General features: G+C 39.9%; 1 protein-coding gene across 3 annotated transcripts; it reads right to left on the bottom strand.

Annotated features, from left to right (window-relative positions):
• Positions 1-804: 804 nt before the first annotated feature.
• glyr1 (glyoxylate reductase 1 homolog (Arabidopsis)) lies at positions 805-16,896 on the bottom strand. Of its 3 annotated transcripts, XM_026324751.1 has the most exons (16): positions 16,806-16,896; positions 15,464-15,500; positions 15,284-15,363; positions 15,056-15,194; positions 12,013-12,123; positions 10,419-10,502; positions 8,921-8,974; positions 8,202-8,252; positions 7,897-7,970; positions 7,574-7,673; positions 6,962-7,072; positions 6,765-6,866; positions 6,248-6,410; positions 4,586-4,765; positions 4,290-4,414; positions 805-3,699 (listed from the first exon to the last, which is right to left on the bottom strand). In XM_026324751.1, exons 1-16 carry the CDS (start codon positions 16,841-16,843, stop codon positions 3,625-3,627), a joined length of 1,524 nt encoding a protein of 507 aa, XP_026180536.1. In that variant the 5' UTR covers positions 16,844-16,896; the 3' UTR covers positions 805-3,624. The 3 variants fall into 3 exon arrangements, with proteins under 3 accessions (XP_026180536.1, XP_026180537.1, XP_026180538.1); XM_026324752.1 differs by lacking the exon at positions 8,921-8,974; XM_026324753.1 differs by lacking the exons at positions 8,921-8,974; positions 10,419-10,502.

Genomic DNA, 16,896 nt, shown 5'->3' on the forward strand with positions numbered 1-16,896 from the left:
CCGCCTAAAGTGACATCAACACAGTGCTAAGCTCACCCAGCCTCTTAGTTCATACTCTTCTTCCCCTTTGATAAGCTGCTGTCACATCTGGCCATGTAACTGAATCCACATCTGCAGCATAGATCTGAACTGGTTAATAAAACATGTCTTTACTACTGTCATAAAACAAAGGCCCTGGGCCCCTGCTGAACACATATGACTGCAGTACTGTATTTATATGCCCTTTGATTGGAGCAACACTGTCTGAATGAAGGTGTTTTGGACAGTACCAGTGTAAACTACCACAAATGAAGGCACATGACTTTCAGTAGCCGCTAAATGTCCTCAGCTTATCTGACATTCAGCAACATGAGAGACAAGAAGTCTGACAAATCTAAACTGCCCCCTGCTGTGGCCATGGGTATAGGTCCATTGTTCCCCTCATTACAACACCCCACTCATGACTCACAGTAAACTTCATTTTTATTAGTATTTGTATTGTTGGCCGTAATTAAAGCCGTATAATGAAAGTTGGATCTGCAACCTTTTCACCACCACTGTTTGGTGGTGAGCTACAGTGTAGTGTCTCCTAATATGGAGTGCACAAATAATTTAACTATTTACCTCAACAAAGTCAGCAAAATACAGATTTTCGTTCCACTGAAGCGAAAATATTCCTAATAGTTATCCTTGACCATCCTTGCCTGCTGATTGAGGAGGAAAAAAAAAACAAACTAGAGACTGGTTTTGAGAAGCACTGTTTGAAAATATTAGAGATCAATTCAAATGAAGTTGGAAATTGGTTATTCATTAAACATGTTTAAATGTCATTAATCTAGAGAGGATTTATTAAACAGCACAGAAGTTTTGATATTTCCACATGTACACAAAATCATAAATATCCCCAAAACAAAAGTTACAACTTTCCAAGATCCAAGTCATTTTCGATTCAGTGTAAGTCCGATTATGTAAGCCATGTAATAATAAACCATTTGCACTTGAACTGAACAATCTACAGTATTAAGACACAAATGTTAAAACAACCTCTCTGTAAAGTCAAAACTGAAAGCAATTAATCCCAGTTATTGTAGATACAAAAGAACCCCTACTCATCTTAATGGGCTATTTACATCTGTCTATAAACAGTTTACTTTACACTTGAACCTGTAACCTAAATTTAAATCATGCAACATAATTGTTTTGTGACAAACTCATTCAGTGGGGTGAAGAAGGGTGAAAGGACAAAACAAAACACCATGAGGGCCTTTCCTTCAAGGAAGCAATTACATTTTGGTGGTGTACACTCTCCTCTTCCCAGATCTGCTGTTTGTGCTGTACTGGATGAGTTGCAAAAGAACAGCAGGACTCGTTGCTACAGCTTGCTGGACTTTTAAGTACTTAAACTTATATCCAAAATTATTTTCTTTAAAACAATGAACACGACAAAACGGTGATTTAGTGGCAGAATGAAGAGTGCACTAATAGGCACCAATAGACCATGATGCTCAACTAGCCAAGTTTGAGTATCTGGCTATGTGATCCATGACTAATAGGCGGGTATGTAGATGGTCTGCATAGCAATTCACATCTACACACTAGTTATTAGGCTGGGAGCTACAGTGGAGCAGTGGTTAGCACTGCTGCCGCACAAGTAGAAAATTCTTGGTCTGAATCTTTTACCTTTGAACTGCTCACTTACTGAGGCCTCCCTGTGACCGTGTGAGCTTTCTCCCACAGCCTAAACACACGCATGTTAGGTTTACTGGTGACTGCAAGGTGTGCATGTGAGCATGAATGATTTAGGCTTTGTAGTAGAGGCCTTCACTGTTCTAAACCTTTTAGACCAGCGTCTACAGAAAACCAAATGCGCATAAATTAAAACAGGGCCCATTGTTATAGACTTCACTCAGAACGCTACAGATCAACAAGATCAATTTTTCTCCTGGGATTATATGAGAACTGAAGGTCCACTTGGACCTGCTAGATAGGCAGATCTGAGAACTGCAGTAATACAATGTGACTGGATTGGAAATAAAAACGGACCCAGATGGTATCTGCCTCAAAAATTCTGTGCCAAAGGTTAAATATCTGATATTTAAATATAAAATTATCTACACTACTATCCACTTTTTTTAACGTAGAATTTTGATGACAATCTGTAAAGCATTAGGACTAAGATACTACTGAGTGCAACATTTCAGTGAGGAAAAAAAAAAAAAAAAAAAAACTTGCCTGAGCTCTGTAATAGAAACTTCATCATTAAAAATCCAACATATCTTTAGCATGTCTATGCTGACCTTATCAGTTTGATGAATACTGGCAGGCCAATTCATTGAACAGATTCTAGATCTACCAGTATTAGAACCAAGAAAACTGGTGGGGACCTGTACTACTGCTGCTGTCCTTCCGTTTATTTCCCCTGAAAAGATTTTGAGGGCAATCAAAAAATAAAATAAATTAAAATAAAGACATCCATTTGGTTTGGGGCCCTGATTGTTAACATTTCAATTTTTTGGTGTATGTACTAAGAATGGTATAAATTGGTCAACAATGTTTCAACAGAAGTCAGCTACTGACTTCAGAGATAAGTGTGCATTTATTTTACAGCTTCAAGTGTCAGTCTTTAAAACTAATAAAACCTTCCTGCCACTAATCCCCATAATATTCTTTCATTTAGTTTATTTTTTACTCATGCATCTCGTGGGCGGTTTAAAATTGGTTTTCAAACCCAGCTGGAATTTTTAATAATAATCTGGAAAAAAAAAAAGAAAGAAAAAAAAAGAAAAGACACAGGGGCTTAATTATGACCTTCAGTTAAAATGCAAATCAAAAGCGGATGCATCTGGTTCCAGGGTAATATATTACCCCTGCTATAAGAAAAGCACAGCAGAAATGAGAACTCTGTAAAACAAAAGTAGAAAATCTTAAGTCTTGAGATGTCACTTATTACTGCATTTTAAGGCCTCAACACTGTTGCTCTGTCCTTAACCTGTTCAAGATCAATAACAGCAAAATAAAAGCATAAATCATTTCATTTTATCAGATAGAGACAAGCCATGATCAAACTGCACCAAGAAAACTTAGAAAGAAATATAAATACAGCTATTACTGAAAGACTTGAGGGAATACAATCTTAAGGCAATGCAGTGGCATGTTCTTGGTGTTTTCTCTCATGGAATTCTGGACACTTAAAAGAAAACTTACAATTAAATAAACTTACCAGTTGCAAATTAACAAAAAAATCTTTAGAGTTTCTGCATTCACAAAACCTGACAGAGTTGGACATCCTGCTTTCCAAAGTGGCACTGGACCCCACATCCTCACACAACACCCTGCATTACATGTACCAATGTCTTCAGCTGTCAGAAACCAGACACACTTCCCCCTCAGCAGACTGCAGCACTACACTAGTACAAGCTTGAAACATTCTTACAGCATGCATCCCCCATTACAGTCAGTGCATACTCCAGGTCATCTCTTAAAAAAGGAATTACGTCCCATGACGTGTATGCAGGTAAGAAAGCTGGCATCAGGGGTAAATAGAGTAAAACTATAATTTAAATTAAAACACTTCTTAGATGATGAGGGAGAGATAAGAAGGGATTAAAGACTGTGTGGACCAGAGGATAGGTGGCACTGCACGCTCTAGTGAATGTAGGCTCTGTACACTGCAGAAATATCGTTGTCTGACTGATCCAGTGCCTTGGCCCTCTTGTAAACCTGTGGAGGAACAGAAAAAAAAAAACAAAAAAAACTATTTATTCATATATTGATGAAAAGGAGAGAGGTACTTGATCTGATGATTCAATATCAGTGCACACAAAAAGGAGTTAGAATACCAGGGTCACTTCTACACACTGTCAAACCATACCATAGCTTACAGAACAAAAATAAAAGAAAGTTTCCTTTACTGATGGACTGCTTGGACCAACAGGACACAGGTGCCCATGAGATCAAGATCATTATTTGCTGAAAAGTCACAGATCAGTTAAAAGAAACAATGTAGTGATCACATTTTTAACTTCTGATCAAAATAGACTAATGTGATTAACAGGTCATGCATTAAAGTGAGAAATGTTTGGACACAGACCTTTGTAACCTGATGTTGGAAATGTGTGGGCATATGGGAGGTTGTGAAGCTATCTGACCATCTGACAAGCAGCTCAGACAACATATATACTGGTTGTCAGCTTTGTGCCCCAATCAATTACTCAAAAAGCATCATGACAGCATCATGTTCCCCAGTGGATCCACTCCAAACTTATTCATTCATTTTATTCACTGAAATAAATAAAAGCGCATACTTGTACCTCATTGGCAGCTGCAGCCATTGGGGTTGGATGGTTGGCCATGTCACCCATGGAGATGGCCAACCGCAGGTCCTTCTGAATATGTTTCAAATAGTAGTCTGGCTTAAAGTTGCCCTGTAAGATATCTAAAAGAAGCATGGAGGATTATATTTTTCAATGGCCATGGACTTAGAATTTAAATTTTATTTTGAGATTGAAAGAAAAAAAAATTTAAATACTGTAAATAGAAATGAACAATTAAGCAAGGTTCAGATAACCCAATAAAATGACCTGAAGCTTCTTTTTGGTTGACTTACTTTGGCATTTCTGGTCAACAAAGGTACTCGCCATCTGGCCCTGGCACAGGATGTCCAAGAAGGTCTGCTGTGATTGTCCAGTGGCCTGGGCCAGAGTTAGCCCTTCTGCAATGGTGGCCATGAAGCTACCCTGCACCATGTTGAGGATCAGCATCATCCTTGCTGCATTCCCTGCTTCACCTTAAAACACATACACACTTGCTAAATTAAACATATAAAGCAGAAATATGCAATAGTCTCCCTGCTAAATTAATTTTTGTGTGTACCAATGTCTACATTTCTGTTGGCTAGCCTTTAACATTTAGCAGACATAGAGCAGGATCCTTGCAGTTATAGCTCTTGTCAATACAGGTAGGTGCAATAGCGCACCTTGCTCAGAGCCCCAAAACAAATGTAAATGCCCTCCATTGATACATTGAGGTCAGTCTCAAAAGATAGTCTCTGAACAAACGTTATGATAGCACATGCAGGCTTTTCAAATCATCAGACTGCCTTGCACCTCTGTTTAGTCCATCATGTTCAAAATGATGGAGAATGATGACTTGATGTTCTGAGAAACAACATGGAAGCTAGCAACTTTTTTCCTGTTGAAAACCACGGTGCTTGCAGTAAAAATGACACAGCTTGCAACTGAGCACAGCTGAACATGATTAGGTTAGCTTGTAGCTTGGGCCAGCAGTGTTAAATGCAGCCCATTACTCTTTGCCCATGTTTGCAGAGAAGACAGTCTTCTTTCAGAATCACAGCACAGAGGTCTTTGGATGGAGTTCAGGTAAGCGGGTGATAAGTGAAGGTTTGTGTTTTGACAGATACATGCAAAATCTGCAATGGAAACCAGAGGTCATACTTGATCTAGACCAGGGGTGGGACATCTGTGCCTACCTCTGATCTAGACTGATATATTAAAGGTTACTCACTAATACTAAACCATTTGTGACTTTACTTCAGTGCAATTCCATTTGCTAATGAACCACCATAAATTCAATACCTATGTTCTTTCAAAGCTGAAATGAGTAACTTCGATTGAAAACTGTCCAGAACACTACTACCTACTGTTACAAATATGCTTTCTTCACATGAAAGCACAGGCATGACTCTAAGACATGCCTGGAACATACCAGGAGTCTGTGTGGGAATTTTATGGCCTGCCCTACACTCATCGCTATGAAAGAGGTGGCCTCCTTGATTGGTTTGCACTGTGCAGCAATCTGAAACTTTGTCACAATCAGCCCTTTACCTGCAAAATAAAACCTCAACTGCTTATATCAAAAGGTAGCCTGTGGATGTTTTGACCACAAGAAGTGATACTGTATGAGCAATGTTTTAGGAGTAGGTCACCCTTTTGGAATGTAGCCCAGGTCTCCATTGAAAAAGAGGTTTCTCAGTGAGTTCCTTGGAAAAATTAAACCCAAAACAGTCTTGGCCCACCTGAGTTCAAGTTGAGTTTGGGATGTCCTATTGGCCCAGTACTTAAGATACATTTTGCATATAATATATAGCTGCAACAGTCAATTCTAGCAAAGGGGTTTTGTTGCCTGTCTTTCTCTCAGCTGGATGAGTCTGATAACCTCTTTTGTTCATGTTTACACCAACTCAACTGTTGTATATCCAGCACTGATTCCCCTTATCCCTTTGCTAGACACATTCTTACACCCTACATACCAAGGAAAAAAGAAGTCTTGCCCATGGCCTGGAAGCAGCTGCTGCAGTCCTCGTAGACTGTTCTGTCACCAGCTGCCAGGATGACCAGCATCCCGTCGTTGGAGAGCTGCTGGCTTCCTGCCACTGGAGCCTCTAGGAAACGGCCACCCCGCGATGTGATCACCTGACATTCACAGGTTCAACAACAATTTAATATAGTACAGCGCTCACAAATTCTGAAAGCCCAATGGGCAGGGTAGATTATAAATTTTGGAAGCCTGACTGGAAGACCCCAGGACATCGGGCTAGTGATTTTGCAAGCCCTGTAGTAATACCCAGACTACTCCAGTAGTGATAACTGCTTGTACTGTGAATATTTCAGGTGGAAAAAAACAAAAAACAAAAAACAAAAAAAACACTCATTTTGAGAGTTTGGGATATTCCGTTATGAAGAAAAGCTTTGAAAGGATGCATATTTAATACTTTTTCCAGAATTATGGCTGCTTTGGCAAATTTGTGTATATGTGTGTGTATACACCTGTGAGAGTTCTGTGATGGTCTCAGGGTCTACAGTAGACATCTCTATGTAGCATTTGCCTGGCCTGATTCCTTGCAGCACTCCACTGGGTCCCAGCACCAACTGGAGAGCAATAAATACATGAGAAGATTTTAACCGTAAGACAGTTATTCACACCTTTATAGGAAGCCATTCCCTGTAGTTGAGATGGAACTCACATCTCTGGCAGCCTTTGGGTCTGAGACACAGGAGAAAGTGATGTCACACATGGAAGCCACCTCTGCTGGAGTCCGGCCTAATCTGGCACCCTCCTGGATGAAGAGGTCACACTGGAACAAAGCAGAGAGGAGTCACCAGCGGCATGTCAACACTGATGTGCATGATCCTTCTGTGGTTTGATACCAATAAACTGCCTCCTTTGGAGTTCTCTTGTAAACAAGCAGATTATGTTTATGTTTATTGTTACTCACAAAAACACACTGTGTGATCTTGTTTAATGGATTTCCTTTCCCACAAAACTTTGGCTGTTGATTTGTATTTCAAACCCTACACTGTTTACGTACATGTTTATTAATAAGCATTCAAATTCTTCTCTACACTTTCTGGTGTCAGTCAAGTGTAAACCGCCACCAAAAAATATTGCATTATGTGTTGCCTCATCCTCAGCTTTCTCAATTTTATGTGTGTTGAAACACTAAACATCGGAAGAAGCAAAGTAACAGAAGTTTCAAATTAAATATAATATCACACACTGCATCAGTTTTAGTGATCATTTTAAACTGCATACTGTAGTTTCCCATGTGATGGTGACTGTGTGGTGCAGTTTGTACCTTTTCTGCTGTGCGATTCCACACTGTGACGATGTGACCCATTTTCAGCAAGTTAGATACTATACCACTACCCATCAGCCCTAGACCGAGGAACCCTATCCTAGAGGGCAATGTCCAAGAAGAACAAACAAAAAATAAAAACATGAGCAAACAAATGATAAAACTAAAGAGAATACATTCATGTTTTAATACGGTCCAAGCTTTAAAAACAAACCTAAATGACTATAACGTAACAAGATAATCCTAGCTGCAAACCTTGTGATCTATATTCCAGCTATATTTAGTAAGTCATTTTGATAATGGTATTCAGATATGCTTAGTACCTTTTATCTGTGGGTGTGATGCTGCCATTAATGGCTGTGCTGTCTGCTGCTTGGATAGATGTCGATCCTGTGTCCTGCAGCCAAATGCAACATTATTAATATCACAATAATAGCAAAAGTCCTACCTAGCTCTCCCATGCATTTACATGTAAGGAAAGAAAAAAAAAAGTATGTTATTGAAGACACCACAGTTTTAAATGCAGAATCAATTAATATAAGTAAAACATGGCTAATATTAAAGTTAATTGATATAAGTTTAAATATTTTGACTGGTTACTCAGACCAGAATTCATTAGTTACGTTACCTCTTCAATGATCTTCAGGCGCTTGCTAATGGGTTCCAGTGATGAAGCCGGCTATGGGCAGAGGAAACGAGAGGTGACCAACATACTCTATAGACACAGCACTGCAATGGCAAGTTCACACCAGATTCACTCTGCTTAATATAAAACTGAGCAGTAACTATATTGTGTAGTAAACATTACTAATGAACAGCCTTAAATGCAAATAAGTCAATCTCTAGGCAACCTCTGGTCAGCATCAGGTAACTAACATTGTAGTCTGCTCTTTGTTCATACTAGATGTCAAGTTTTTGTAACTAATGCAAAATAATTATTTTCAAAAAAAAAAGTTGTGTACTGCATTGGTGTGTTTGAATGATACAGAACTCTAATCAGCAAATGACAGTGATGTATATTTTATAGCACTTGGTCTGTCCAAAAAAAAAAAAAAAAGCCCAGGGACATGGCTTGTTTGGAGTGTGCCAGTGTTGAAATGTCACTTAGCAAATCCCCAACACATTGACATACAGAGGCTCTGTCACTTTAACCACATGCTGCATGCTGTTTTCTGTTTAATTGCAACATTCCAACATTATTCTGTGATTGGCATGACAAGATAATGCAAGATGCTACATTAACATCTTATCGCTGCTGACCAAATCAGACCCACTCCTCTACCTGAGCCTGAAAAGAAAATCACTAAATGCAGATAATAGAAGGTTGGGCTGCATGTTTCCTTTTACCTTCTCAGACTGGCTGAGTAGGAAATGATGGAAATGTGGGTCATCCTTCAAAGACTGCAACAGAAGAAGAGTTCAGTGGGACAGTGCTCTCTTCGCATATGGATATGAACTGACCTAACCTAGAACACAGTGTGTAGAAACACTTGCACTCACACCGCACAGTACTGACACATCATGGCTCCCATCATGCCGTTTTGAGAAACTGCCATCATTTTCTACAGTTGCTGGTAACCAATTTGGTGAGTGATTCCATCACTTTGACTGTGCCCTGATAGTTATAGGCTACATAGAATTCTTCCAATTTCCAATATGTTTGCTACTTCTCTGATAAATCTCAGTTCTGTCAAAACTCTACAATTCTTCAGAAACTCCATAACCAGTGAGAACCCTGTATGTGTTCAGCATCTACACACATCATTCAGGTTAAAAGAAAAAAAAAAAAACTATTAGTCACATGGCCCTATAGTTTTACAATACTCAGAGCAATGTGAAGCAAGAGCAGTTTGCTATTCAAAAGAACCAGAGGTGTGCCAATAACCAAGTTTTCGAACTGAAACAAATGGGCTGGGTGTTTGATACAGTGAATGGAATGGCTAGCCTATGAAATGCCCTGACATTAAGTTATACAAGTTCTACAGTGATCACCATGCAACTCTCAGCCAAAACATGAATGTCAATTGGAAAAAACATTACAGTGTGTGCTTAGAAGGTCACAGAGAGAAAAGTGAGTTATCTTTGGGGAAAAATTGGTGTAAAACAGTTTCCTTAATTGAGTGACTAAGAGTCCTCTGAAAACCAAAAGCCTTTATTCCGATGCATCAGGTATGATCCTAAAGGTTCAGTTCAACCCACAAAGCCAGCCCCTGCTTATGCACAAAGTAAGCACAAACTGGGGAACTCTGTTTAACACCAATCCACAAGGATGCAATCACAATTCGATTACAGCCTGAGGGAAAATTAAGATTTTAATTTCTGAGGAAGCAAAATATAATCATAAAATAGGTGCACCATTCTAGACACAGGAACTGATTGGGTTCTGCATAGAAAAAGAACTGATACAAGAAAAAGGTCTGATTCTGTTTACAACTGAACAGGTCATAAAGAAGGCTGAGAGCAGCAGGAGCTCAGGGTAGGAGGTCTTGGCTGCTTTGAATTAATGACACACTAAATACAGCCAGCTTACAAATTACATAAATGCACTCAAAGAATATGTTTCTTTACACACACCTGGTGTCATCCACCATGGTCCTGAGGGTCAGGTTGGCTCTCATTACTACCACATACTCAAATCTGACCAGGACTATGGTTCCAGATCAACTCAACCAAACCTCAACCTCCGTTTGAGCCTACAGTACATGCCAGAGTCTCAGTAGTCAGTGAGCACCAAGAAGGTCAGAAGGGAAAGGTCTGCAGTTGTTGGTGATTAAAGCCAAAGGTTAAGTCAGGTAGAAGAACAGCAAGGCAAGGCAGGCTTGGTGGGAAGGGGGGGTTCACCTACACTGCTTTCCCATTTGAATCCTGAGCCAGGTCCAGCCCCCAGCCTCTCCATAGTGGACGGCTCGGGGTCAGAGTCAGTTAAATCCTTAAGGAGGAGAGAAACAGATATTGACCTTCTAAATCATTGAGGGAATTGGTAGAGACCCATGTCTGCTATAGTGGGGTCACCACTCTGTCATATATGAGGGAGACAATGTTGAGGACCAATTACAGAAGTCCATTGCATTAGGATGGTAGCAGAAACTAGACAGGCATCTGAAAAACAGATAATGTCAGGGGTTACAGAATACACATCATCTACTAGGTCCAAAATGAATATGATCGATTTACCCATGCTTCATAAAAAAATGAAAGCCACCACTCACTTTAGCCAAAATGGATTAAACATGATTATTATTTTAAAAAAAAAAAAAAAAAAAAAAATCAACTTTCTGGATTTTTTACACCCTTGTTAAAATTGACACTTGACACGCTCAAATGAGATGATCTTCCTAGCTACTATAGCTTTCAGTAGTGTTTGTTTGTTATAGTTCTGATGAAAAAAATAATTAAAGGATTGGACAACAGCCTGAAACACAATCCACTGCTTTAACAATGCCACTTCCAGCTGGCATAAGAGGGAAGAAATTCATTTTGGGACAGAATGGAAGAAGCAAAAGTTACAGTTATTGATTTTTTTTTCAAGTTTATGTGAACAAGTGATACTAATTTATATGACAACTGGTAAGCAAGAGCACTGCTGAGACTGGCATAGGCAAGTCACTGGCCAAAATCAGCATCCAGCAAACCCCGTTTGTAATCTTTTTTTAATCCTTTCGCGCTGCACTGTCCCATACTCCTGCCACACAACATAGTGAAACAGTGGTTATTTTGATGTTTGTGTCTGCTTGACCAATAACAGGGGCTGCTTATACTAGCACTGTCAGTAATCCCTGACATTATCAAGAATTTGAATAATGTATAATCGTGTAAGTACATTTTAATCACCACACAACCTAACCTAGAAAATCAGGATTGTTCACTGGTACTCCAGTTAGGTGAAGTCTAGTGCTTATTACTGTCTACAGTGTAGGTCACAGTACTCAGTAACCACACTTGGGCGATAGACCACATGTGACCACAAAGTCCAGTTGGTGTGATTAGTATAAATGCTCTGTATGGTTCAGTATACCTGGCATGATAAAAATCTAGTGTGATCACTGAAAGGGCTCAAAAATACACCATGTAAGGCACAAGGTAAATAAACTCATGAACTCCATTGTGCTATGTGAGCACATTTCTCTTCAAAACAAAACTATGCATTGTGGTGATGTAACCAGGTGCATAGGGGGTATAACTGAGCTTAGTGAACATAGTTTCATCAGGTTACTTTTTCCCTCAAATACTAGAACGTTTTAAGTCTCAAAGACATTTCCAACAGAGGAGAGAAACAAGACGTTCAGGATGATGTATAGATGAATTTGTCTTCATCTCTGCTTTTTTTTTGAACAGTTGTCATTTTTTATATGTATTTTTTTGATATTCTACATTAATTAAAAGCTATTTAACAAATAATTCACAGGGAGAGGTATTGAACTTCTCAAAGTCCTACTGACCTTCTCAGAGGGGTCCTTCAGGGCACTGAGATCCTCATCATCTTCCTCCAGTATTTTCAGTGGCTTGTAGGGCGTCTTCTTTCCTTTGGAGTCTCCTTTGCTGTCTGAATTCTGTCAAAAATAGGATTATGACTTTGTGCTGTCACAAAAAATACCTTGTCTAAGCAACATGAACACAGAAAAGACGAGTGTTTCCCAGTTGTAGGCAATTAACCTCCAAAGAGGCCATGCATCAACCTGCATAAACATTTTCTGAGACTGAATGTGATACCTTGGAGTATTCTATGAAGGAGGCCTGAAACAGAAGGACCCATTGCGAAAGATCTCACAAAAAACAGCATTTTGTTGTTACTTTGGAATCTTGGACCCTTTTATGTGGACAGTTTAGTCGACTTGAAGACTTTTTGCAGAGAGTTTTAAATTGAAAATATGGACTGCAACATCCACTCAAAAACAATTTCTAAAAATGCCAAAAATAAAAGTTTCTCTATACGCTTTGTCTTATGTGAGTCTTCTGTTTGGTTCTTTCGGTCTTTCTGCAGCTTAGAGAAGTACTGAAGCACATAAATTACAAGCAAAACAAATACACACCCAGCTAGGAGCACAGCAGAGTTAGCAATAGACTCTTACAGGTTTAAAAACATTAAAAAAAAAAAAATCTATACATAATAATTGCTGTCTTTTCTGATCTTTGCATTGAAATCTTCAATTTTTCTAACAAACAGAGCTTAGTTTGTTAAGTGAAATTAAATCCATCTTTCTATAGCTAACTTTCCCATTTGACTAGATTTGGTACAATTTCAGGTTCTTCTCAGCTGCTTTTATGAATTTTTTTTTAACAACTGTTTACAAACCTTTTTTTGGGTCAAAAAGCAAATATAGATTTAACTATACAAGCTACCAAAGACCACACACAACACACAGTGCTAGTATACAGTGTATTTACAGTGTATGTAAAGTATTCAGACCCCTTTAACGTTTTCACTCTGTGTCATTGCAGCCATTTGCCAAAATCAAAAAAGTTCATTTTATTTCTCATTAATGTACACTCAGCACCCCATCTTGACAGAAAGAAACAAATGTAGAAATTTTTGCAAATTTATTAAAAAAAGAAAAACTGAAATATCACATGGTCATAAGTATTCAGACCCTGTGCTCAGTATTGAGTAGAAGCACCCTTTTGAGCTAGTACAGCCATGAGTCTTCTTGGGAATGATGCAACAAGTTTTTCACACCTGGATTTGGGGATCCTCTGCCATTTTTCCTTGCAGATCCTCTCCAGTTCTGTCAGGGTGGATGGTGAACGTTGGTGGACAGCCATTTTCAGGTCTCTCCAGAGATGCTCAATTGGGTTTAGGTCAGGGCTCTGGCTGGACCACTCAAGAACGGTCACAGAGTTGTTCCGAAGCCACTCCTTTGTTATTTTAGCTGTGTGCTTAGGTTCATTGTCCTGTTGAAAGGTGAACCTTTGGCCCAGTCTGAGGTCCTGAGCACTCTGGAAGAGGTTTTCTTCCAGGATATCTCTGTACTTGGCCACATTCATCTTTCCTTCAGTTGCAACCAGTCGTCCTGTCCCTGCAGCTGAAAAACACCCCCACAACATAATGCTCCCACCACCATGTTTCACTGTAGGGATTGTATTGGGCAGGTGATGAGCAGTGCCTGATTTTCTCCACACATACCGCTTAGAATTAACACCAAAAAGTTCAATCTTGGTCTCATCAGACCAGAGAATCTTATTTCTCATAGTCTGGGAGTCCTTCATGTGTTTTTTGGCAAACTCTATGCAGGTTTTCATGTGTCTTGCACTGAGGAGAGGCTTCTGTCAGGCCACTCTGCCATAATGCCCCGACTGGTGGAGGGCTGCAGTGATAGTTGACTTTGTGGAACTTTCTCCCATCTCCCTACTGCATCTCTGGAGCTCAGCCACAGTGATCTTTGGGTTCTTCTTTACCTCTCTCACCAAGGCTCTTCTTCCACGATTGCTCAGTTTGGCTGGACGGCCAGGTCTAGGAAGAGTTCTGGTCGTCCCAAACTTTTTCCATTTGAGGATTATGGAGGCCACTGTGCTCTTAGGAACCTTGAGTGCTGCAGGAAATTCTTTTGTAACCTTGGCCAGATCTGTGCCTTGCCACAATTCTGTCTCTGAGCTCCTTGGGCCGTTCCTTCGACCTCATGATTCTCATTTACTCTGACATGCACTGTGAGCTGTAAGGTCTTATATAGACAGGTGTGTGCCTTTCCTAATCAAGTCCAATCAGTTTAATTAAACACAGCTGGACTCCAATGAAGGAGCAGAACCATCTCAAGGAGGATCAGAAGAAATGGACAGCATGTGAGTTAAATATGAGTGTCACTGCAAAGGGTCTGAATACTTATGACCATGTAATATTTCAGTTTTTCTTTTTTAATAAATTTGCAAAAATTTCTACATTTCTGTTTTTTTCTGTCAAGATGGGGTGCTGAGTGTACATTAATGAGAAATAAAATGAACTTTTTTGATTTTGGCAAATGGCTGCAATGACAAAGAGTGAAAAATTTAAAGGGGTCTGAATACTTTCCGTACCCACTGTATATTTAAAAAAAAAAAAAAAAAAAAAAAAAAAAACACACACAGAACCAGCACTCCTGACAAGGTTCCTGACTGAGCTGTCAGGAAGTGGTGAACACCAGCAGGGGAAATGGGGTCTTGTGTGGTGCAGGAGTTCCTCTGACTTCCCTGGGGTTCAGTACCAAAGTTACATACATCTGAGTGTGTAGGAAAAACTGGATAAAAAGCTGTGCTTTGCCATCTTTTTTTTTCCCCCACCAGCCTCTCTATTCTTCAGTCAGGCTTGTATTTTCATCAAAAAGTTTCAAAAAAGGCTCTGTTTGCAAAAATTCTAGTCTGCCATGAATTACCCGACGCTGCTCTGTGTACAGTGAGAGAGAAACAGTTTGAACTGATAGCTCTTTACCAAAAACACATTACTTAAATGAGGTCAGAAACACATTCTTGCTGTCTGTTTGGGCACATTTTGAAACTGTGTTAAAACGCTCTCACCTGTTCTTTCCCCTTTGCTTTCTTCAGGAAATCTTCCACTGCATCAACTGCCTGCTGAAAGCGCTTTCCTTTATTTATCTTAATCATCTCCTCTTTGTGGGCATGATAGGGCTTCAGTTGTTCTACTTTGATCCAGGCACTGTATAGGCACACACAAAGACAGTTCTTGCACATTTCGTGGGAAAGGCATTGCAAAGTCCATACAAGCACCTTATGATCCACACTTACTGGTCTTCAGTCCCAAAGAATTTCACAAAATGGCATTTTTTGCCCCTGGGCTTTTTCAGGTCCTTTGGAGGGCTTACTATCTGAAATATGAATAACCGTTTTAGTGAAATTATTAGCATAATATTTGAAATTTATATGCTATAATTTCTTTGAAACATCTATTGATTTATCTGCACTTACCTTTCCAGGCCATGGTGGGTAACGACCAAGCTTCCCCCTGAAGTAAGAGTAAGAGTTTGGTACAAGTCTTACTAGCTAGCACAGAGACGTATTACAATACATTCCATACATCTGATGATTTCTTGTTTAAGACCCTTTCACTGTGCTGTACTGCATTAAGTCCAACTAACACACACACACACACCCATATATATATATGGGTGTGTGTGTGTGTACATAAGTAGTGGTCTAAGTAGCATATATTTGTACTACCCAAAATGCATCAGCAGTACTGATCAATGTTAGCATCAAATGTGTGATTTCATCTAATTCTTTAATAAATCAGTTTCAGATCAAACTGAACAGCTTTTTTATTATTAAAACTTCTAGCATCTGCTTGTGTTTCTAAATCATCTGACTTCACCTGAGAGGTTTGGCTTGTTTCAGTAAATAGAATACAAAATGCAATACTGAAAAACTGGGTAAACAGGAGTGCTGAACAGGTCAACTGGAGTAAGCTACTGAGTGCAGAGAAGAAACAGATGCTAATGATGATCCCATTGTGCTTTTCAGTCACCACTGAGAATGTTCTTATGTTGTTTGCTCCTTTTGTCGTCATGCCCTCCTGAACTTGTACTAACAAGTCCTGTTGATTTACGACCTTTGCCACAGTCGTGTACTAAAGCTAAGTTGAAGACTGTTTAGCAGAGCAAGCAGCTGTTGCTTGAATCGCTGGCGTCGGGTTTAAGGCATGTCTGGAGAAGCAAGGATTACAGAAACTCGTGCTGATTAAACAGCAGGCACCCAGCCACACTTTCTGTAGTGCTGTTTAGCGTCATGCCACCGTGAGAAACAAGTTGCTGCTGCTCCACGCAGGTGGGTAACAGGTCCCTGTAAACAAGCAGACCTCACACTGGGGGAAACGTGCAAATAAGCGAGTGTTGGGGGTGCACCAGCACACGGAAGCCTCCCAGCAGTCGACATACGCCTTAGCTACACTGCTAGCACGGCTCGACACAGAACATTTCTACATTATTAAACTGGATAGCTTTGGCCAGGCTTTGCCGATAAGCACGGCAGCGCAAGTGAAAGTATATCAGATATGTTTGGGTCCAGGCAAATGTGTCGTTTTGAAGCTTTGCGTAGCCTGTCCGCTAGCTAACCGCTAAGCACGGCTGTTGGCTGAGTCAGCTCGGTTAGCGATTTGTTTGGGTTGACCGTGTCCGCTAAGATGGACTGCGCCTGGTTAAGACCTACAACAAACACACTGTTAAACTAACCAACGCACCAGAGCGCTAGTTTTACAACAGGACGTTGTTTAACAGAAACAGGCGCGTCTACTAATGTCGAAGGGTTATCTTACCACACTAGATCCCCAATCCTCAGATGCACCGTCGCCATCTTACAACTTTAATAAAACGTCGCAGTGAATGAGGCGCAAAGACACCCCCCCC

The sequence above is a fragment of the Mastacembelus armatus genome, chromosome 8 (genome assembly GCF_900324485.2).
Source record: "Mastacembelus armatus chromosome 8, fMasArm1.2, whole genome shotgun sequence".
NCBI classification, from domain to species: Eukaryota; Metazoa; Chordata; class Actinopteri; order Synbranchiformes; family Mastacembelidae; genus Mastacembelus; species Mastacembelus armatus.

Bases quoted from the DNA above. Each gene is read 5' to 3' on its own strand.
- glyr1 (XM_026324751.1), bottom strand. From the start codon at position 16,843: ATGGCGACGGTGCATCTGAGGATTGGGGATCTAGTGTG. The intron at 7,674-7,896 runs GTACTAAGCATA...ATTGCCCTCTAG, and splicing joins ATCACACCCACAGATAAAAG to GATAGGGTTCCTCGGTCTAG. The intron at 6,867-6,961 runs GTGAGTTCCATC...ATTGCTCTCCAG, and splicing joins ACCCAAAGGCTGCCAGAGAT to TTGGTGCTGGGACCCAGTGG.